Source organism: Aricia agestis, chromosome 20, assembly GCF_905147365.1.
Source record: "Aricia agestis chromosome 20, ilAriAges1.1, whole genome shotgun sequence".
In the NCBI taxonomy this organism is placed as follows: domain Eukaryota; kingdom Metazoa; phylum Arthropoda; class Insecta; order Lepidoptera; family Lycaenidae; genus Aricia; species Aricia agestis.
In genome coordinates this window covers 3,418,926-3,442,042 of record NC_056425.1, presented here as the reverse complement: position 1 = coordinate 3,442,042, position 23,117 = coordinate 3,418,926, and the positions used below count along the sequence as shown (strand labels likewise).

The 23,117-nt window shown below is 39.4% G+C and overlaps 1 protein-coding gene across 1 annotated transcript; it reads right to left on the bottom strand.

The window, feature by feature from the left end:
* Positions 1–123: 123 nt before the first annotated feature.
* LOC121737395 (meckelin-like) lies at positions 124–22,265 on the bottom strand. Its single transcript, XM_042129069.1, has 18 exons — positions 22,256–22,265; positions 21,108–21,182; positions 20,376–20,546; positions 19,625–19,866; positions 18,006–18,120; positions 17,455–17,519; positions 13,562–13,677; positions 6,673–6,823; positions 5,550–5,684; positions 4,513–4,638; positions 4,223–4,310; positions 3,979–4,103; positions 2,966–3,186; positions 2,607–2,684; positions 2,378–2,412; positions 2,236–2,300; positions 1,362–1,507; positions 124–370 (listed from the first exon to the last, which is right to left on the bottom strand). The coding sequence occupies exons 1-18, from the start codon at positions 22,263–22,265 to the stop codon at positions 166–168; spliced, it is 2,169 nt and encodes a 722-aa protein (XP_041985003.1). The 3' UTR covers positions 124–165.
* Between the last annotated feature and the right edge of the window lie 852 nt (positions 22,266–23,117).

Genomic DNA, 23,117 nt, shown 5'->3' with positions numbered 1-23,117 from the left:
AAAATAGGCTTGTAGCATATAGTGACTGTAAATATAAGAAATAAAAATCTAAAATTAACAGTAAATTTTTATTGAAATAAATAATATTAGAAATAAAATCTTACAGGTCTTACAATCTATATATTTTTGCTTTTTATTCAAATAAGAAAATCATCAAAAATCAAACTAGAATCTTACATTATGTACAATCATCTTCTCCATACTCCAATTAACCTGAATCGTTCTATTCCACAAAACTGTGTTTGCTAGTTCCATTACTTGCCACATAGTCAGAGTAACAATCGCGGCCAGCAATGGTTGTCCAGTCGAAATATACACGCAGTCAAACAACATCGCATCAAACGTTGCCAGCAACCATTCTTCTCCCCACCTGAAAGTTTTAGTAGCTACAGCAAAATAGTTTATTGTTACAAGAATTATTAGATAAATTAGATTATCTTATAATATGATATGGCTTAGGTACGTAAGTAGAACATAGGTACCAAATTATAAATATCAAAGCCTGACACCGTTCGAAGGACCAAGTAGCTACCATCATTAATGGTAAAGAGGTGGAGTAGGAAACATAATATTAATAAACATTTTCTACGACGTTAAAAGGGCTCTAGTAATATTCCCTTATTCTTTTTAAAGTATTTAATTTTACTTACACTCCCCGAATGACGTAGAAAATGCTTTTAGGAATATGAGTAGCGGCCGAAAAGGAAGATCTTCCCGACCGAGAGAGATAGCATGCTCGGTCAGGCCCATAAACTTACGACAGTATATTATAAGTTTATGGTCAGGCCGAAGCACACTGATGTCATTTCTGAATGTTGTATAGTATGTAATATATCTTGCCGTGCTCAGAAACTTCGATAGCGCAAAGCAAGATTGTGTTTACCGCCACTTGCGTATCAAGATTTTTTTTAGGTTAAAATGTTAACGCATAACTGTCAGTATTTCTAGATGACTGTTATTAGCAACGATATCAAAATACTACTACGTTCTAATTCTATGGTTATTAGGATCCACATAACACCAGGCACTATGGTGTACACCACGGTAATAAACCTGAGTGGTATCCTTTTCGACAATAGACATAACAATACACTACTCGTACAGCAGCCCTTATGCACTATGGGGATGTCCCCATAGTCTATATTATTATATTATGCATACTATCTCATGAATTATTCCTTATTTTTGATTTTCTTTTTTTAAATAATTTTGTGTCTTTTGCGTATGTGCAGTTTTAATTTTCTTTAGATATTGTATAGTAACGTGTAACTTTTATTTAAGTATTATTGTAGTGTAATGTGGTGTATTATTATTATTATAAAGATCCCTGACTAAATTTAAAATAAGTATAACGGCTTTACCACGTGACAGCAAAACAAGATGGCGTCACGTCGTTATCGTAGAGCAGGACGCTGGTGTTGCCGCCCTCGCGGTCTACGAGCTCCACGTCTAGCAGTCGCTCCAGCGTCGTCCGCTCGGAGGCTACCCAGTTTAGACCATCCAGAGCCTATACCACGAAACCGTTTTGAGACTCAAACAATCGAATGAGAATGCTGCGTCCTACTCTAACAAACGTGAAACGACGTTGTTAGAGCAGGACGCGGCGTTCTTGTCCGATTGTTTGAGTCTCAAAACGATTTCATAGTAGGACTACATGGCCTAGAAAATCAAATAAGATTTTTGGTTTGGTTGGTTAGAGCTGCTTTAAGGCTGATAGATGATCGCCATTAGGTTTTCTGATCCAGCAGCCTTACCCCCGAAACCTGATACGACTTGATTTACGAGACTGATTAATTTCGAATTGAGCCGCAGCACGATCGTGCGTTAGTACAACTTTCAAGAGTGGGAAAAGCCGTTGAGATCGAATTACTTCCAAATTGAGCCGCAGCACGATCTTGCGCTAGTATATAATATTACCTATGTCGGAAGTAAAAAAGCTGTTAAGATCGAGCTGATTCGATTCTCGATTCGATTCTAATTCTGTCGGGAGTAAGGCAACAGTTATTTTTAGCTAAACAAGTTTTATGCAAAATGACTTTAAAAGCATTTGATGCCAGGTACCAGGCGCTGGAAAGCAATATCTGCTATCGAGCGCCTTGGACCTCAAAAAACGCCAAAATACAATTAAATAAGCCACGCTCAACTTTGAGATGATGTTTTTACAAAGTGGCTATAAGAAGGTCTGCGCAAATTCTAATATTACATGTATCTTTAAAAGAAAGTTATAAAACATACCCTTTCGAAAAAAGCAGCCATGAATTTTGTTAGAAGCACTCCGTTTGGATCCTGGCCAAATTCACCTGAAAATATATTCTGTATAATCAAAGAAGCTTGTATATAAGTCCAGTTTTATACATAGTTAATTAATAAGCCATACCGTAGCTTGCTGTCGAAAGCTTGGTGTAGATTTCTCTGAAAAAAAGTAATAATAATTTATAAGTAGATTGATGATTGAATTGCAAATAAACTATCACTCTGGACGCCACATTTTATTATTTATATTTTAACAAGCTGAATAGACAGAGATTAACACTTCTGCACTTTGAATTTCTATCGCTTTACCTACTCTTAGTGGTGAGATGGGATATGCTTCATTTCTAATATACCTGAGTTGTGGTGAACAGAAGAGGCGACACGTAGCGAGAGATCCGGTTATCATTTTGTAATCAAGGATTGCGTCATTCCTAGAAACAAATTTCGTATTAGTAAACTAAGTATATAATAAAGGTTTTTCAATTAAGGCTTATATTGTGAGTCCAGCGTGCAGAATCTGCAGGCCAGATGTTTCCTTTAGCTTGTCTATGCGCTGGGAAGAAAGCTGCCGCCCGACCATACAATTCACTTGGTAGCATGGTGTATCTGCATAAGTTATGGTCAATATTTTTGTTAAAATATTAAAGACATCCCAATACAAAGACAAACTTATGAAATTAACCGTGCTGAAAATCTCCACATCTCTACCTACCTCCCATTTACATAATGAGCGTATCTCTCCTCCTGGAACACCAGTACCGACACCCCTACTCCTCCACACACCCTCGGCAGCTCTGCCGTCGGTGATCCCGCTGCTAGGTCCAGGGCATATCGAGCCAGTAGGAGTGTAATGTAGGACAACCACCAGGCTAGAGTGGTGATACACCACTTGTAGCCCTGGCTTTGAGGGATGGACAGGCGGAGGTCTAGAAACTGAAAATATATTGGACGTATAGCCATATAATTGCGAAAATACTAGGATAATAAATTTCTATACCATAATATGATAGAATTTTCTGTCTGGTACCTCATGCTCATCACACTTAAATCACTGAGCCGATTTAGATGAAATTTAGCATGGAGATAGTTCAAGGGGGCGACTAACCCAAAATTGTCGATTTTATAATTCATTTTATACTTGAAAATAAGCCCCGAATTATTTCATTTTCTAAACATAGATACAGTTTACTACATTATATTTGATCTGAGCGAAAACACGATATCTTAAAATTTTCTCGACAGAAAAAAATCACAAAAATGCATCCTATTTACGAATATTGCCATAACCGTGCATTGAACTAAGTTAATATTTGAACACATTGTATAAAATTCTATCACTGAGACACTTACCTGGCGGATTTTTTAAATTTTGTATATAATTTATCGAGTTATTAAGAAAAAACTAACTTGGCGATGATTCCACGTCGTCCTTTTTCACCTGTCATATGAAAGACGGGCGTGAGTGTGAAGAGAGACGGACGATGTTTGATTTTATGGGTTAGTCGCCATCTTAAGTCCGGGAAAAGGACATTGTTATTATAGAACCCGATTATTAAATATAGGCTCATTAATTCAACGACGTTGAGGGCAACATTTAGCAATTACAAATGTTAATAAACAAAATATATTATGCGGCACCATGTTTGCTGCAGCTATTTAACAATTTAACGCTAAGTTTTACAAAGCATATTAATAGGAATCTTTTCGGCTGGGTACAGTCCTTACATGTAATATTAGAAGTGCTATCGCTGCAGTGACTGCCGGAGACACACGCCGCTGGCACCGAATGCTATTCCACTCCTTACCTACCATGGCGGTTCGCCAGTCTGAAGAGTCAGTGACTTCCACCTCTAAAACAGTACCCAGAAGATAAATACAAAGATTAATTTATATATTTTTCAAAATTAGTGGACGTACTTTTTTTTAATGAAAGAGTCGGACAAAAAATAGTTTTTCAATTGCAACTTACCATTGAAAGAAGGATTATATTTCGACCAATCGATAAACAGAATGTGGCTTCTACTTTGCTTTATATTTACCCAAATTACTTTTAGTACCTGAAAAAAGAGTCATTATTATTATACTTTCATATGACCTATACCTAATGCTTACGGGCTTAACGAAACCAAGTTTGATTTTAACGCTAGTTGGTATGGGATTCCATACATACATAGGCATTCTCCTTTGAAAAATGTCATTTGAGAATATTTTTTTTTCACCAAACTCCTATACATCAACTTCGGGTAAAATATATAATACCTTCAAGGCTACTGCTGAGTAGATCATAGCAGTAATTAAGTTGTCTTCTGTTTTAGACAAAGGTAGAGTGAGGCCCAGAGTACCAGCCTCGGCGGCGAGCGCGTGCAGAGTAGATAGTAGAGTCGCCTGCAAATAAAACATGTTAAGCAGGAATATAGGTTTCATAGAACAAGACCAAAGATATGCGTAGGTACGACATACGTATCGCCTGATAAAATATCTGAGTATTCCGTATAGACGGCCGTGAATAGGTTATTTGTTGTCAATTCATTTTTTTCATCTAACCTATGCGTGTGGGATATCTATGGATAGGTCTTCAAAAATCATCGATCGAATATCATTTTTTCTAACCTGAATAGTTTGCGAGAGAGACTCTTCCAAAGTGGTAAAATGTGGGTCGCCCCCCTCTAACTTCTAAAGTAGGGGCATGATAATTCTAAAAAAAATATATGATGTACATTACTATAAAAATACCAACGAAAATTGGTTGGAACGAGATCTAGCAAGTACTTAGTTTTTTTCATACGTCATAAATAGTAAACCTTTATTTAACTTTCATTAAATCAACTGAAATATAAAAATAAATCAAAAAACTTTTAATTTCATAGAAATAAACCTTATTGCTGCTGCGGAACCCTTCATGGGCGAGTCCAACTCGCACTTGGCCCTTTTTTTATTATAACACTGCTTTCAGAGCCTTGGCCAAGATGCCACTTTCAATTACATTTAACGACATCGTGTCGGTTTTCACTAAGCGCATCGTTATGTGACAACTGACATGCGATGATATGTGTGATATGTTAGATACGTCAAACCGCAATTCGCGTACGGCAGACCATCGAATTTTGATATGGGCTCCCACAAATAACTGCGAATTCGCATATCATCGTAAAATTCTGCAACAAAATTTATAATAAGTAATATAAATAACATTACGATGCGATGCGAATTCGCAGTTTTGTATGGGAGCTCTTACATAATCATGCCATGGCAACAATAAAAGTTCTCTTAAACTTATGCTTCGTAGACAGACTTACAAAATACAGTGCATCAGCAACCGCACTGGCCAGTACTGGCACAATAGTGACAAGTAGCGCGCCGCGCTTGACCGCGCCGCGCCACTGTACAGCCGCGTACACCGACATCGCCGCGCCGAATACACCGCCCAGTATCTATTTAAATAATTAATTTTACAGACGACCTCCGTCATCCGTGGCTCAGTTGGTGGCGCGTTGGTAGCGCAAGCCGGGGGTGGCGGGTTCGAATCCCGCCGACGGAACAAAAAGTTTTCAATGTTCCCGGGTCTTGAATGTGTATTAAATATATGTATTCTTATATATAAAAATGGATTTTCAAATGTGTTAGTCGTGCTTAAACTCGAAAACGGCTGAATGGATTGGGCTAATTTTAGTCTTAAAATATTCGTAGAAGTCCAGGGAAGGTTTTAAAGTGACACGACGAAGTTCACCGGGACAGCTAGTGATATAATAAAAGTCTTAAATATATGTATAATATAAAAGTATTAAATATATTTCCGTTGTCTGGTACCCGTAACACAAGTCCTTCAGGTATTTAGCACGGGGCCAGACTGACGTGGTGAAAACCGTCCATTTTAAAAAAAAATTCTTTAAATTAGGTATAATTCAATCACTCACAAAATTATATTATGACACTGAACTCCTTCTAAATGACTGGACCGTATTGAACAATTTTTTTTCGTCCCAGGTGGTTTAGAATCTAAACCTGACGGGCGTTGATTTGTGTGAGTATAAAAGTCGGGTAATTTATAAACGAGAGGATGATTCACTTTCGTCAAAGGTAGCTTTCCAGTCAAATTCTATAGAAACCAAGAAAAAATGGGATTTGATTATATCAAATCCTATTTTTCTTGATTTCATATCGAGCAGCTGAACACCATTTAACTTACACTTAGCGATGTAACGTTCTTCAAATCTCATACAATTTCATTACGGCCACACTCAGAGGCATATTTTAATGATGATGATTAAATTAAAATTTAATGAAGAGTTTGACAGATCAAGTCTGGGTAATGGGGCTTATCTAAAAATCTTCATTTAATTGCAGTTAATTAATTAATATTCGTCTCTAAGTGTGGCAGTTACAGATTTTATAATTTAAGAATACCCATAAAATATTTACTTCAAGACTCCTCGTAACCCCAGCTTGTGGCATCTGGTGTTGAACCTCAAAAGTCGTGGTGATGGCGTCAGCTAGTGGTGACTTTGTCTCATAGTGCGCTTCTACGTTCAATGTAAACTTTAATCCAGACTTTGACACTTCGCGAGTTATGCTAAAAGTATATTTTTTATTATTAATAAATTTATTTGACAACCTCAGTGGCTCAGTGGTTGAGCACGTGGTCAGCGCTCAAGCCGGGGGTCACGGGTTCGAATCAGGCCGACGGAACAAAAGTTTTTAATGTTCCTGGGTCATAGATGTGTATTAAATATGTCTATCATATTGTTACGGTACATGGTATACGGACACGTGGTGCGCAAGTACATACTCGAACCTTCTAAAAAGGTCCAATGTTTGTTTACGTGTTTACCCTTTATTTGTTAGCGTGTTTGAATTTAGACCTTATGACTGAGTCCATAAGGTCTAAATTAAATTCAACTTACTGCACTTATCGCAAGGACGGCAGTTTTATTGTGGCACATTCCCGAGCCTACTAGAAATTTCCCACGGTTGTTTACTTGTTTACGTGAATCGGGAAATTTCTGGAATTCGTCTCGCCATATAAAAAGAGCCGCAGGCAGACCAGGGAGTTAGTTCAATCAGAGCGATCTTCAAGGCGACATCAAGTGATCAATAGTGAGTGAACCAGTGAAACCTGCGACTTGGCTACGACCTAGGACAGTGATAGTGCTTAGTGATTGGACCTAGTGATTAATGTTTGGACTTAGTGCTAAGTGTTGTGACCTAGTGTTTAGTGCAGTGCAGTTAATAAAGTCTTCAAGAGAGTCACCAGGTCTTTCACTCCAAATCCTCGAACCCTAGCACGTAACAACTAGTGTCAGAAGTGCGATTTGGAGATGCCATTGACTCCGAGAGAGGACTTCAAGGGGAGTGTCAGGACAAGGGCGCAGCGAGCTGCTGCCATTGACTCCGAGAGAGGAGTTGCGGAGACCACACCCACTGGGGGCCAAGCTCCGCCCACTGAGGGACAGGCCCCACCCACTGGCCCCACCCACCAGGCTCCGCCCACTGACCACGCCCACCAGGCTCCGCCCACTTTGGGTGACGCCCCGCCCACTGGCTCCGCCCACCGGGACCCGCCCACAGGCCACGCCCACCAGGCCACGCCCACTCTGGCCCCACCCACTCAGGCCACGCCCACTGGCCCAGCCCACCGAGACACGACCACTGGCTCTACCCACCTTGACTCGCCCGTAGCTTCTGCAGCCCCTCAAATGGCTCTTCAATTGGAAAGCATAATTGAGTTGATTCAGGCTTTGCAAGAGGCACAAGACCGCAAGCTCGGTGCTTTGCAAGAGGCACAAGACCGTAAGCTCAGCGCGTTGCAAGAGTCACAAGAGTCACATGATCGCAAGCTCGGCGCTTTGCAAGAGTTACAAGAACGCAAACTCGGCGCTTTGCAGGAGTCACAAGAGCAACAAAAGGACCTCCAAGAAAAAGCGCTTTTGGCTATAAAGGATGTTAGTGACACGGTGACTAAGCTTCGTAAAGACGTCGACGTAATGGACGAACGCGTTACCGGGTTGGGAGTGGATGTGGAAAATGTGAAAACCGGCCTCACTGAACTACAGAAAAAAGTAGTGCGCCTGGAAACCACAGGAGTCGCGACGTGTAGTGGAAATTCTGGAGTGGCACATGGACCAAGAGTAAAAGTGCCACCATACGACGGCACTACTTCTTGGAATGCTTATCGTCAGCAATTCCAGACTGTTGCTTCTGCCAACGGATGGAATGATGAACAACGCCTGACCGCTCTCACTGTTGCGCTCAGAGGGCAAGCTTTGTCGGTCCTAGAAGCGCATACAGGAAATGGGTTTCAAGACCTGATGGAAGCACTTGAATCCAGATACGGGGAGCGACACCTGGAGCACGTGTTCCGTGCCCAACTGCGCGACAGAGTCCAACGCCCAGGAGAAGGACTACAACAATGGGCGTTGGAAATTGAAAAACTCGTCAAGAAGGCACACCCAGGAGCTGACGCCAAGATGGTCGACACGAATATTGTGCAAGCATTTGTCGACGGAATCAGGGACCTGGAGGTCAGAGCTGCAATGAGGCTACGTCACCACACCTCGCTTAAGGAAGCATTGGCGCATGCTTTAGAGGTCGAGGCTGTTCGGCGTGACATACGGCAGACATATAAGATCCGCGAGGTCTCTGAGGAAGTCAAGGAGGTTAAGGCTCCTACGAAGAGAAGTTCTGGAGCCATGTGCTACAAGTGCGGCGAGAGGGGCCATCTTCAGCTTAACTGCCCGCAGAAAGAGACCCAAATGGCAAGGATGAAAATGCTCGAGGAACGTCTGGAACAAATGGAGGAGCTGCAAAAGCAAGGGGCCTCGTTCCCTGTCCGGGATCAGGGAAACGAATAAAAGCCAGGACTAAGGGGCGAGTGCTGGCTGACACGGAGGAAGCCCCGATAACTGTTATCTCCCAAGCATGCAGCGGGAACAGTCTTGTGATTCAGGGGACTATTAACAGGACGGATTGCAAAATGACTCTAGACACAGGAGCCTCTAGAACGATAGTGAACCCAAATCTGGTAAAAGCCGCAAGAAGACATGAGAGGAGAATTAACTGTCGGCTCCTTACTGCCTCCGGTCAGCCAATACCCGTCCTGGGAGAAATATCAGTTACGATTAATGTAGGGGGATCCTCATACCCTCATGACGTTATCGTGGCTGAGATTATGGATGATTGCATCTTGGGTTTGGATTTCATGAAGAAGCACAACTGCAGAATTAATGTCGCCGACGGAGTGTTCAAGTGTGGCGAAGAAGAAATTTTCATCCTTGGAGGCGCTTGCGGGAAAGTTGAATGTGTAAAGAAAGTCATAATACCTGGACGAGCGGAAGCTAGAGTGCTGGTGAAACTACCGCCAGCTGGAAAAAAGAAGTTAAATAGATGCGTGTTGATCGAAGACTTACCTACCAAGATATCAGCGCAAAAACTAATGACGGCGAGAACCCTTGTTAGTGGTAGCAGTAACGCTGTGGTCAGGGTTTTGAATCTTGGTGATCGCGAGATCTGCTTGAACAAAGGTGACGTCATTGGAAAGTGCGAGGAAGTTGTCTGGATGAGAAAGTGTAGTTCGATCACAGGCTCAGACTCAGCAAACACCAGCAACTATGGAATAGTGACTGAGCTACTCGATGACTGCAAGAGTAATCTGACTTATTCGCAGAGCATGAAAGCTAAGAAGTTTTTACAACGCCACGCGAAAATCTTCTCCAGTCAGGAAGGCGACCTTGGAAGAACGTCGATGGTTCAGCACAGGATAGATACCGAAAGCGAGAACCCAATTCGTCAACGAGCAAGACGGATACCCATTGCAAAGGAAAAAGAAGTTGAAGGCCTTTTGGAGGACATGAGAAGGAATAAGATAATTGAACCATCTGCAAGTCCGTGGTGCTCACCGGTTGTATTAGTGAAGAAGAAAGATGGCAGCACAAGATTTTGTGTGGACTACAGACGTCTCAATGATGTCACTAAGAAGGACAGCTATCCATTACCTCGAATCGACGACACTCTGGATACCTTGAGTGGCATGAAATGGTTCTCGACCCTGGACCTGAAATCTGGATACTGGCAGGTGGAAATTCATCCAAAAGACAAGGAGAAGACAGCGTTCTCCACCGGTAAAGGTCTATGGCAGTTTAACGTCATGCCCTTTGGATTGTGCAACGCACCTGCCACATTTGAGCGACTCATGGAGTGTGTACTGGCAGGCTTATTTGGAGAGGCTTGCTTAGTCTATTTGGACGACGTCATCATTGTTGGCCGCGACTTCGAGGACCATTTGCGAAACTTAGAACGAGTTTTCGCCAAAATAGAGGGGCCAAGTTAAAGTTGAATCCGAAGAAGTGTCGTTTATTCAGGAGTAAGGTGAACTATCTCGGCCATGTTATCTCCAGTGATGGAATTCAGACGGACCCGGAGAAACTAGAAGCAGTCCAAAATTGGCCAACCCCTAAGAACAAAACCGAAGTGCGGGCATTTCTCGGCCTATGCTCCTACTACAGGCGTTTTGTTAAGGGATTCTCTGAGATAGCCAAGCCATTACATCGGCTGACAGAAGATAAACGACAGTTTATTTGGGACGAGACTTCCGAAGATTCTTTTCAGAAACTAAAGAAACATCTGTGTGAAACACCAATCCTGGGGTATCCACAACCTGAAGGTCAGTTTATAGTCGACACGGACGCAAGCAACACGGCCATTGGAGGGGTGTTATCTCAAAAACAGGGTGGAAGAGAAGTTGTAATTGCATATTTCAGCAAATCTTTATCTAAGCCAGAGAGAAACTACTGTGTGACAAGAAGAGAACTCTTGGCTGTCGTAAAGACGCTACAACATTTCAGCAAGTATCTCATCGGCAGACAGTTTCTACTGCGAACTGATCACGCAGCCTTGAAGTGGCTACTACAATTCAAGAACCCAGAAGGCCAAGTAGCTCGATGGATAGAACAACTCCAGGAGTATGACTTCAAGACGGAACACCGCAGCGGAAAGTCGCATGGGAATGCCGACGCACTCTCACGAAGGCCGTGTTCAGAAGACTGCAAACATTGTGTTAAGCAGGAATCTAATGAAGTAACATTAAAGTTAACGAAAACAAGTCCTTTGGGTCCATGGGAGAATGATGGTATGAGAGAGGCTCAAGAAAGAGATGACGACCTTCGACACATCATCACATGGAAGAAACGGGATGACGTAAAGCCAATCTGGAGTGAGGTTGCACCCACTGGCGCTGTCACTAAGGCGTACTGGGCGCAATGGGACAGTCTGATTCTTCAAAACGGAATACTTTACCGGAAATGGGAGAAGACTAACGGTAGAGAGTTCCATCTTCAGATAGTGGTCCCAAGAACGAGAGTACCGGATGTTCTCCGTGAAATGCATGATGGCGTATCAGGAGGTCATCTAGGAGTAAAGAGGACGTTAACAAAAGTGCGAGAACGATTCTACTGGTTGCATTGTCGAGACGATGTACAGGATTGGTGCCGCAAATGCACTACTTGCGCTGCAGTGAAGGGACCACAGACAAGGAGCCGTGGGAGCCTGCGCTTGTATAACGTTGGCGCACCGTGGGAACGAATCGCAGTTGACGTAGCTGGGCCATTTCCTGTAACGGAATCAGGAAACAAGTATTTCATGGTTGTCATGGATTACTTCACCAAATGGCCCGAAGTGTTCGCCATACCAAACCAGGAAGCTACAACAGTTGCTTCTAAGCTAGTCGAAGAAGTAATATCTCGCTTTGGTGTGCCTCTAGAAATCCATTCCGATCAGGGCAGGAATTTCGAATCGCAGGTCTTCCAGGAAGTGTGCAGAATTTTGGGAATGCATAAAACGAGGACCACCGCGTACCATCCACAGTCTGATGGAATGGTTGAGAGATTTAACCAGACCCTTGAGAGGCATTTGGCGAAATTGGTAGATGACAAACAAAAGGACTGGGACAAGTATATACCGCTCTTCCTTCTGTCGTACCGTACCGCCGAGCATGAGAGCATAAAAGCTACCCCGGCGTATGTCAATTACGGTAGAGAACTGCGAGTACCAGTAGACCTCTTGACAGGAGGATCACCGGAAGAACCAAAGACCGTACCAGATTATGTCTGCGATTTAAGGGAAAAGATGCGCTATATACACGCCATGGTTCGGGAAAATGGGTTACAGTCAAGTGAGAACATGAAGACCAGATACGACCGGAAATCGAATACAAGCGGCTTCGAAGAAGGGTCACTGGTGTGGCTGCATAACCCAACTCGCCGAAAAGGCAAATCTCCAAAGTTGCAGACCAAGTGGGACGGCCCATACAAAGTGGTTACCCGATTGAACGATGTGACTTACAGGATTCAAAAGCAACCAAGAGGGACATTCAAAGTGGTACACATAGACCGTCTGGCGCGTTACCATGGCAGTAACAATGATGCTCGGGACGAGCATCTCTAAGAGGGGAGTAGTGTTACGGTACATGGTATACGGACACGTGGTGCGCAAGTACATACTCGAACCTTCTAAAAAGGTCCAATGTTTGTTTACGTGTTTACCCTTTATTTGTTAGCGTGTTTGAATTTAGACCTTATGACTGAGTCCATAAGGTCTAAATTAAATTCAACTTACTGCACTTATCGCAAGGACGGCAGTTTTATTGTGGCACATTCCCGAGCCTACTAGAAATTTCCCACGGTTGTTTACTTGTTTACGTGAATCGGGAAATTTCTGGAATTCGTCTCGCCATATAAAAAGAGCCGCAGGCAGACCAGGGAGTTAGTTCAATCAGAGCGATCTTCAAGGCGACATCAAGTGATCAATAGTGAGTGAACCAGTGAAACCTGCGACTTGGCTACGACCTAGGACAGTGATAGTGCTTAGTGATTGGACCTAGTGATTAATGTTTGGACTTAGTGCTAAGTGTTGTGACCTAGTGTTTAGTGCAGTGCAGTTAATAAAGTCTTCAAGAGAGTCACCAGGTCTTTCACTCCAAATCCTCGAACCCTAGCACGTAACAATATAATAAAAATCTTAAATATATTATTCTATTATCTAATTAATTAAGAGCACATATTCTAGCAAAGCATAGCCACGCCAACAATATAATATATAGAAAAGGTTTCTTCCCACGGACGAATAGACAAAGAATAAAATGTAATTTTGTTCCAAAATATATTTGTGCTCCTATTCTTTCTCATTTCTATTGTGGTCAAGCCAACCATTTTCAAATTGCTGCTGTGATGTTTTCTTAGTCAAGTCTACTATTATTATATTTTAGTAGACATGATAACTAACAACAAATACAATTTCTTATAAAAATCATAAAGCTTACCTTATTTGTAAAAGGAGAGTTCTTAAGTACACCATTTCAGTAACATTAGTCGCAATCGATAGATATTTGTCCACTAGAAAGAACTTGCGAAATTTGTTTGAAGGCCACAAACCCCTCTGCGATAAATAAAAACATGATCATATTAATATTTATATTAATATTTATTACCGAATGTATTATCCTAAAGGTAATAGTAAAGAATCCTAAAGAATCCTTTTTACGTTGGCCAATTATGGAAAACCATGATTGCGTAAATGTTTATAATATAGGCATGATCGACGTCAATCATGGCAAATTAGAGACGAACACGTTCGTAATCGCCTGAATTTGTCCATCACCGTCCAATTAGCCATACATTCCATACTAATAATATAAATGCGAAAGTGTGTCCGTCTGTTACCTCTTCACGCTTAAACCACAGAACCGATTTTGATGAAATTTGTTATGGAAATACTTTGAGACCCTAGAAAGAATATAAGATTTTTATTTTTATCCCGGAAAAATGCACGGTTCCCGCGCAATCACTGAATTTCTGCGCAAAGTAATTGCGGACATCAACTAGTACCTTATATTTTGCTTACGCCATGTTAAGATATAGTTTACTATCTCACATACTACATTATTATAAATAAAGTATTTAAAATATTAAGGGCCTGTTTCACCACTTTCTGATACAGTGCCAAATAGGTTATTCACAACTTTTTTGACAGATTCTCCATACTTGATCTGTCAAGTTAATTGTTGGATAGCCTATTCGTCACTTATCAGGAAGTGGTGAAAGAAGCCCTTAAAGTTTATTTATTTATTTATTTTTATAGACTCACCAACAGAACAGCATTTGTGACATTTTTTGTACATGAGTGAGATGTTGAGAGAGATGAGTTCAAATGATAGGTGAAGTACAGCGTGCGTATGCGACAAAAATTAGACGAGCGATTTAGAGACCAAAATAATTAATTTAATTTATGATATAAAACAGAACAATATTTGAAACAGAAAACAAACAGAACAAAATATAAAACAGAACAATATTTGCTTAATTGCGGATATTAAGAGCCCATATGACCCTAACTTGACTACATACTTTAACCTAGATCTCAAAATCTGTAAGGTCTAGAAAACTGATTTTTTGACACAAGTAACTTCAGTTCATAAAGATTAAATGCTCAAGACGAAAACACGATTACTCAAAAAATGCTCGATAGTTTCTTTTTTACAAAAAACCTTGTTTTAGACACATTTTTGCTTGGATCTTCGAAGTTTGCTGTCTTTTCTTTAATATTTTTTAATATCTAAAAAGGTATTGATAAAACCTAAATTTGCTCAAAGCACTTTTTTCATAATCATTATAGTTCGTCTTTTATTCAAATAAAACTAACTCGGCGATGATTCCGCGCCGTCCTTTTTCACCTGGCATATGAAAGACGGGCGTGAGTGTGAAGAGAGAAGGACGATGTTTGATTTTTAGAGTCAGGTGAGCTCTTAAATCAATGTAATTACTCTATAAACCTTAGTTATGATCATCTATGAGAATTTATTACGCAAAATTTCTTTACGTTGTCACTGTTGTTTCAGAATATAACATCAGAGAAGTGTAACGTTTGAATATTCTAAAACGAAATTGAATTTTAACTTAAAAGGGATATCAAAGCGTTAGGAAAGGATAATATTATATATAATGGCATTTTAGATAATCGCATTTTCCAAGATCTATATAAAATATAATATTATACTGTAACAGCTGAAAAGGATAAGAAATAAGTTAGATAACACAAAATAATGGTGACAAGGTTTGTATAAACGAGATATTGTCTGCGATATTTTTATATTTCGTTATGCCTCGCTTTCTCTCTATTTTATATTCAAGGGTAAACAAAACATGTCAGCCTGAAAACAATTGCCTCCTTATCCAGAGGGTGCTTTATTGTACATTGAAAAACTAGGCTAGTCTTGTCTGCAATGGTTTCAATTACTTATTCAATATTTTGTGTACCTCCATAATAGAATATCATAGGTGTACCTGCATAATATTTTTTAAAGTAATGCTTTCACAGAAGTACATTTTAAATTTTATTTTGTAACTGACAAAAGAGGTTTGGTTTGGTGCATTTCTATAAAAATAATATTATGATTACGATTTGTATATTCGTAGTATACTTATTAGTTATTAGCGACTAACTGAAGCGAGTAAATAATACCCTTTTTTTTTATGAAATAAGGGGGCAAACGAGCAAACGGGTCACCTGATGGAAAGCAACTTCCGTCGCCCATGGACACTCGCAGCATCAGAAGAGCTGCAGGTGCGTTGCCGGCCTTTGAAGAGGGAATAGGGTAATAGGGGAGGGAAGGGGTGGGAAGGGAAGGGAATAGGGGAGGGTAGGAAAGGGAATAGGGTAGGGGATTGGGCCTCCGGTAAACTCACTCACTCAGCGAAACACAGCGCAAGCGCTGTTTCACGCCGGTTTTCTGTGAGAACGTGGTATTTCTCCGGTCGAGCCGGCCCATTCGTGCCGAAGCATGGCTCTCCCACGTATAAATACCCTGGTTTTATTAAGCCACCGTCTAATACACTTACGTTCCAAGTAAGTATAGGCGGTACCAAAAAATAGTAGTAATTTTAAAGACGCTGCCAGTGCCCAGTACCTATGAGCGGTAATTGGTTACCATCAAAATAACTGACCCCATAACGTTTAAAAGATTTTATACCTGTATCTGTCTGCTCTGCTTCATTATCTTTATCGGAAGAGGCTTCAAGTAATTTTTATACGACAAGTATAATTCGTACGTGCTGTTATATTCAGAGCTATTCGTATCAGTTATATTTTTAATAGCGTCACATCTGAAATAATAATAATATTATAAATATTTATGAATTCCATTATACCGCTGTATTTTCAGAAGCAAATAAAAGAAACTTACGATATTTCCTTGCCTATTTTGATATCAAATGGAAGACATTTAAAATACCCTTCTTCTTTATCTTGCACAACTTTTATTCTTCCTTCTGAAGTATGTTCTATCATTACAATTTTTAAAGTATCCTAAAAGTAATTAATAAAATAAAAACTGAAAATAAATATCCTCTCTTATAGAAAAGTAAAAAGTTTAAATATCATTTAATCGGGCAACGAAAAGTCTGGCCATTACAATAATAATATATTAAGATATTGTGTATTTCAACTTATTTTAATGAATGGCCATACTTATTTCATATGCGCAAAAAGCAATAAGTAATATAGCGGAACTACTGTTTCGTAGCTACATCACACAAGCGGAACTACGAAACAGTAGTTCCGCTTGTGTGATGTAGCAGCTTCGTAGCTGAGCTACAGCTTCGTAGCTGAGCTACACCTTCGTAGCTGAGCTACAGCTTCGTAGCTGAGCTACAGCTTCGTAGCTGAGCTACAGCTTCGTAGCTGAGCTACAGCTTCGTAGCTGAGCTACAGCTTCGTAGCTGAGCTACAGCTTCGTAGCTGAGCTACAGCTTCGTAGCTGAGCTACAGCTTCGTAGCTGAGCTACAGCTTCGTAGCTGAGCTACAGCTTCGTAGCTGAGCTACAGCTTCGTAGCTGAGCTACATCTTCGTAGCTGAGATACATCTTCGTAGCTGAGCTACACCTTCGTAGCTGAGCTACACCTTCGTAGCTGAGCTACACCTTCGTAGCTGAGCTACACCTTCGTAGCTGAGCTACACCTTCGTAGCTGAGCTACACCTTCGTAGCTGAGCTACACCTTCGTAGCTGAGCTACACCTTCGTAGCTGAGCTACACCTTCGTAGCTGAGCTACATCTTCGTAGCTGAGCTACAGCTTCGTAGCTGAGCTACAATTTTGTAACTGCTTTAGTACCTACTTAATAAAAAAACTAAGAAAATGATCAAAAAAGAAATACTTACCATTCCGTGTTCTAAATAAAATTCTTCGTCATTTTTGCTGAATGGAAAAGCTAGCGGCGGCAGACCTAAAATACAAAACTTCTACAAATTGTAACAATAACATAAGAAATTAAATTAGTTCCAATTTGAAAAAAATGGAACATTTTAAAATTCGCTAAATTAAGATTCGAAAAGAGAATTCAGAGAACTATACTCCACTCGGGCTAACTTGTCGCTAGCGGTCATTGACTCCCTGTCAAAAACTTGTCATTTTCCATATAAAACCAAGATTGACAGTATCTGACACTTCATTGTCAATCGCGGTTTATATGGAAAATGACAAGTTTTTGACAGGGAGTCAACGACTGCTAGCGACAAGTTAGCCCGAGTGGAGTATATAGTATTAAGTGTCAAGTTGTTTTAGTTACTGGAACTTGGCTTGACACGCTGCCGCGTGTCTAGATAAATGTTTTTAGTTTTTTCAAGTACCGTTATGATTTCTAGAGAGTATTACTGATACTATTTGCACAGAGTTCCAGTTTCTCATAGCAATCCTATATACCTTTTCTTACCTTTTATGGTAGTATTAGGCTTGAACGACAAGTTGCAGGGTCCAGCCACGTCTACTGAATAAAAACTCTTCACGCACGCATGTCCTAGGCGTCTACAGGCTAGAATATCTTGCTCCTTAAACATGTAAAGTATCATCGCATTATCATCATCATCATCATGAGTTTAGGTACACTTTACGGATTTTCGAAAATATTTAATATAAAGTTCATCTAATATGTTCACTGATTTGTACATAATCTACGTTTAAACTATTTGGGAAAGTTATTTCAATAACAGCCAATGAAGCATTTTTATTTTTTTAAAGGCTTCCAAAAAGGAGGAGGTTCTACAGACTGTTATGCAAGTCTAGTGACGTAATGGTGATTACACAAAAACACTTCATAGAAACTTAAAAGTATCCTTTGAACGGACTATAAGCCTTAGGTTAAGCCTACCACTTTTTAAGGTTCCGTACCCAAAGGGTAAAAACGGGACCCTATTACTAAGACTTCAATGTCTGTCCGTCTGTCCGTAATATTTAAGGGGGGCTCCCATACAACAAACGTGATTTTTTAGCTATTTTTTGCTCTTAATCAATAACGGCATTACATAGGTACTTGCAATATTAACTCTATTTTATTCGCACTTTAATAATTTATAATAAAATTTACATAAATAAAATAATTAAGGGGGGTTCCCATACAAAAAAAACACAATTTTCCGTATTTTTTTGCTCTATTGTGGTACGGAACCCTTTGAGCGCCGAGTTCCACTCGCACTTGGCCGATTGTTTCTACGACTAATGGTAATTGTCTATCCATAACTTTGAGCATAGAATATAAAGTATCTACTAGATTACTAGAACATTAAGTTATACGCCTAAACTTTATGGCTGTGGTAGCGATAAACTATTAACGACATAAGTGCAAGCTTAACGGCGCGATTATACTGATGTTTGTATATAATAGTCAGACATAAACTTAGTATTTTTAGATACACATAATAAAATGCATATTATATATATTTAGTAACCTATAGTTAAAACCACAAGAAGCCAACACAAACGTTACAAGGTTTTGATAGTTTAATACTAGGTAAAATTTAGACTCATTTTTTAAAGCGGGCACCAGCCAACAAAGAGATCCCGGATGCATACCAGCCAGGTCGATGAATAGTGGCACAGAAGCGAATTAATCATGTTCTGGGCAAAGGTCTTTGCAAAAGATGGCCAGTATGGGCAATAAAGCATAAGCTTATCTATATTTATATAAAAATGGATTTCCAATTGTATTACTAATGCTATAACTCGATAACGGCTGAACCGATTATGCTGATTTTAGTCTTAAAATAATCCTAAAAGTCCAGGGAAGGTTTTAATGTGACACGTTGTTCACCGGGACAGCTATAAAAATGAATGTACGGTTTCTGCACAATATACTTTTATGATTTGCGCGTAAACTATTCAATCGATCTTGATGAATTTTGGTATGGAGATACTTTGAGTCTCGAGAAAGGACAAGGGATACTTTTTGTCCCTGAAAATGTACGGTTCCTGCACAATAAATTTTTATGATTTTCATATATATATAGCAAAACAACGTTTACCGGGACAGCCAGTAGGTTTATAAAAACTACTTACCGTGCACAAATATTCTAACTTAACAAGTTCCATAAGGACACCAGGGTGTAGCTTATTGTCTGTATACTTCGGTCTACTCATAAGAAACTTCTTAGGTATACATATCCCTGCTATCACTGCTTCTAGTTTGCTACAGGAGCAGGCCTCGCATCTCACACATTGGTTGTTTTGAGGCTTGAAGCCTTTAGCGCATTTGATACACTGGACTTCTTTCATGGGTGACCCGTCGATGTTTTGTGTCACTGAAATTGTATTTCACTTGATTATGACCTGGTGTTATATTATTACCTGATTATGTGGATAACTACAAAATACCAAAGAACAATATGTGTCATGTTTGGCTTAAATTTATCGGGCTATATCTTATTTCTTTACATTACTGAAGCAGGAAGAGAAAGCATGATTTTTTGACAAGCGTTTATTAGATTGTTGAAATTTTGTCCCGATCATACACCGTATGTTAGTGAATTAAGAGGGTATAATATCGCTTTGTCTTTATTTGCCTGGGTTATTAGATCAAAAGTTATGTCCCCGACACACAATGCTCTGAACATCGGTGTGTTGTAAGTTCAAAAATAGGACCTATAAGATGATATTTATCTTACAAGTTGCAATAGATATCAGGTATATTATAGCGTGCAATGTCTGCTGTTAAACGCCTATTGCATATCTGTCACAAGGGACGTTATCGCCATTATCGCCCTAACGTTTTACCTCTTTTACCTTATTTTTTAGCAATAAAAGTTAATACCAGTTATGTACTCTCTCGGGCATTTCCTGCACGCGACCCTGCCGGCGGCGGTGTGACAGCGACGCGGCACGCAGGCGGCGCCGTCGGACGACACGAGCTCCGTGACGCCGCACGGCCGGCACCGAGCCGGCGACACAGGGATGCTGTTCTCCATGCATGTACAACTAAAACCTGGCAACATTGGTATGAAGGATTCTTTGCGGAAAAAATCCGGTATAGGCTCGACTCCTGGGAAGTTTGCCGACGCTAGAGCCAGACCACGGCCTTGCCGGCCAATTACAAACTACAGTCGCTATTGTACTGCTCTTACCCTACTCTAAGCTTTCTTTAAGAGAAATAATGTTCTGTCTGTCGAGAGAGAGAAAAATTCTGTACGTTTGTTCACTATAGCAAGTATTTTTAACGAAGTCCACCTTCGAAAATACTCGGTCCGCATACAATGGGTCGGCGGTCCGGATGAGACCGGCGGTCCGCCATTTGGTGATCCCTGCACTATAGCATCACAGAAAACATATTATGCAAATTTGAATTATTGTGTTTTTGGTTTACAACTTCTACAGACACCAATATAACTGCATAGTTCCGAGACAATACTATATCTTTGTTTTTCATTTTAGACAGAATCAACGCATGATTATACAAGCGTCCCTTACTCTGTGATATAACTATTCGGTTATATCATGTGTACTTACTATGTAGTATATGTAACAAGATATCTCAAGGATCACTTACCGTCAGCAGACGTGGTTAACGAAGCATTTTGCTGACAAGCTACACACTGCATTACACTCGCCTCATAATATTCCCCTAACGTACATGTTGTAGGCAATTTTATTGTTTTAACTGTATATAATAAAGTAACTAATAATATAATTCCTTTAATTGAATACATAATTTTATTATTACTTTATAGTTTGGTTCTAGCAAACCCTTGCTCGCGACAAGTAGTTTTTGTTTATGTAGAGGTTATCGTTGCTAGGCAACCATACTTTATAACATTGTTTTTATGCGGGCCAAGCATGTATAGCACACATTACTTGTTACAATATTACTGCAATTGCAATGCACATTACTTTTGAATATCAATTTTTATTTCGATTTTCTAAACAATTGATATACTTTATCGTAATAATCTTGTTTGAAATTAGTCGTAGTGTAATGTTAATACTTTAATTGAAGTAAAACATTTAAAAGTAAAACATTTTGTTGTTTAATATCGTGACTTCATTAATTTAAAGTAAACTTTATGAAAATTCTTTCTTATATTTTATTCTTGCCCTATTTTGTTTGTTCTTGGTATGTTAACTTCAGGACATCAATAAAGAAACTTCATCATCATAAATCAATTTTATTGTTAATTGACAAAACTAGTAATAAAATACATTTCTACAACAGTTAACATTGAGATCAAATTAAGTATAATATTATATAATACAGTAACATCCATACAAAAATATTATAATGATAAGTTTAATAGGTACGTGTATTATAATACTTATTTCATAAAATGTACAAAAATATAATTACATGTATTCTAAGCAAAGGAATTGATTGTTTCACAATATTTTCCTGCCTTTATTGTACTTTCTTTGTTCCGCGTAGAACAAAAGCAATCCGTACATAAAGCCTTTTTCAAGAATATTTTATTAATAATAATTATACTTAAGTAGGGTACATAATAGTGTTAAATTTTCTGTCGCATAGGAATGATCATCATTAATAATTTTTAACCGACTTCCAAAAAAGAAGAGGTTATATGTTCGGCTGTGGAGATTTTTTTATTTTTGTATGTTTAACGATTACTCCGCCGTTTGTGAACCGATTTTCGAATTTTTTTAATAACACTATAATGAAAAAAGGTAATTATACAAGTAGCTTACAAAAGTACATTTTTATAAGGATATGCTATCAGATAAGTTGATTCATAGGCAGATAGCGGACCTACGTATTTTGGTCGTGTTATGTCAAACCCAGCCGATAGATGACAATTTGTATTAAGTTGACATAATCCGACCGAATGACTCCATAGGTCCTTCAACTGCCAAATCAATTTCTTCGATGGTGCCAAAAAATCAAATGGCTACGCGGCGTAGGTCTAAGGTCTAACTATGTAGCTACGAGGCTGTAGCTACATAGTCATGGGTCTTTAGCAGTTATACTCAACCTGCTGCCCACCAAGACTTTATCAGTTGTCCAAGTGAAGTTAAAGCATTTTTTAAATATACGCCTGGCAAAATAGTGCAAAGTTTTAAGCCGATTACTTTGAAGAACGTTATTTTTTAACCCTAAAAAATTTTCATTGCGGCCCGCGACACCGAGACTGCAATGTGTTTGTGGCCCGTGTAAAAAAGGTTAAGTACCACTGGCCTACGGTCTACCCTCTACAGAGAGTGTATTATACCGATTCTGTGTTGTTAACTAACTTTTAATTACGAGCTCTATCATGTACAAAGCATAAAAATACTAACTGTTTTGCGACAGAGACCAAACCTATAAGAGCAAAGTAAGTACTTAATAAACTCGAACGATGTAGAACTCAAAATATAATATGCATTCTTATTGTAATTTTTTGCTACATTATACATTTTTTCTATAGTATAAATATGAGCTTTTAGGTACAACAATTGTAAGAGCGACGTTACTAATATAATACTTAAGTATCTTATATATATTGATATAGGTTTTTTACCATAGTATATAAAAATAATTAACATACGTTAAATATTTCTTTAATTTCTCTTC

Excerpts from the sequence above, each read along its gene's own strand:
- LOC121737395 (XM_042129069.1), bottom strand. Across the intron at positions 4,639-5,549 it reads TTGCTGATGCACTGTATTTT|GCGACTCTACTATCTACTCT; the intron begins GTAAGTCTGTCT and ends TTTTATTTGCAG. Across the intron at positions 3,187-3,978 it reads TAGCACTTCTAATATTACAT|TTTCTAGACCTCCGCCTGTC; the intron begins GTAAGGACTGTA and ends ATATATTTTCAG.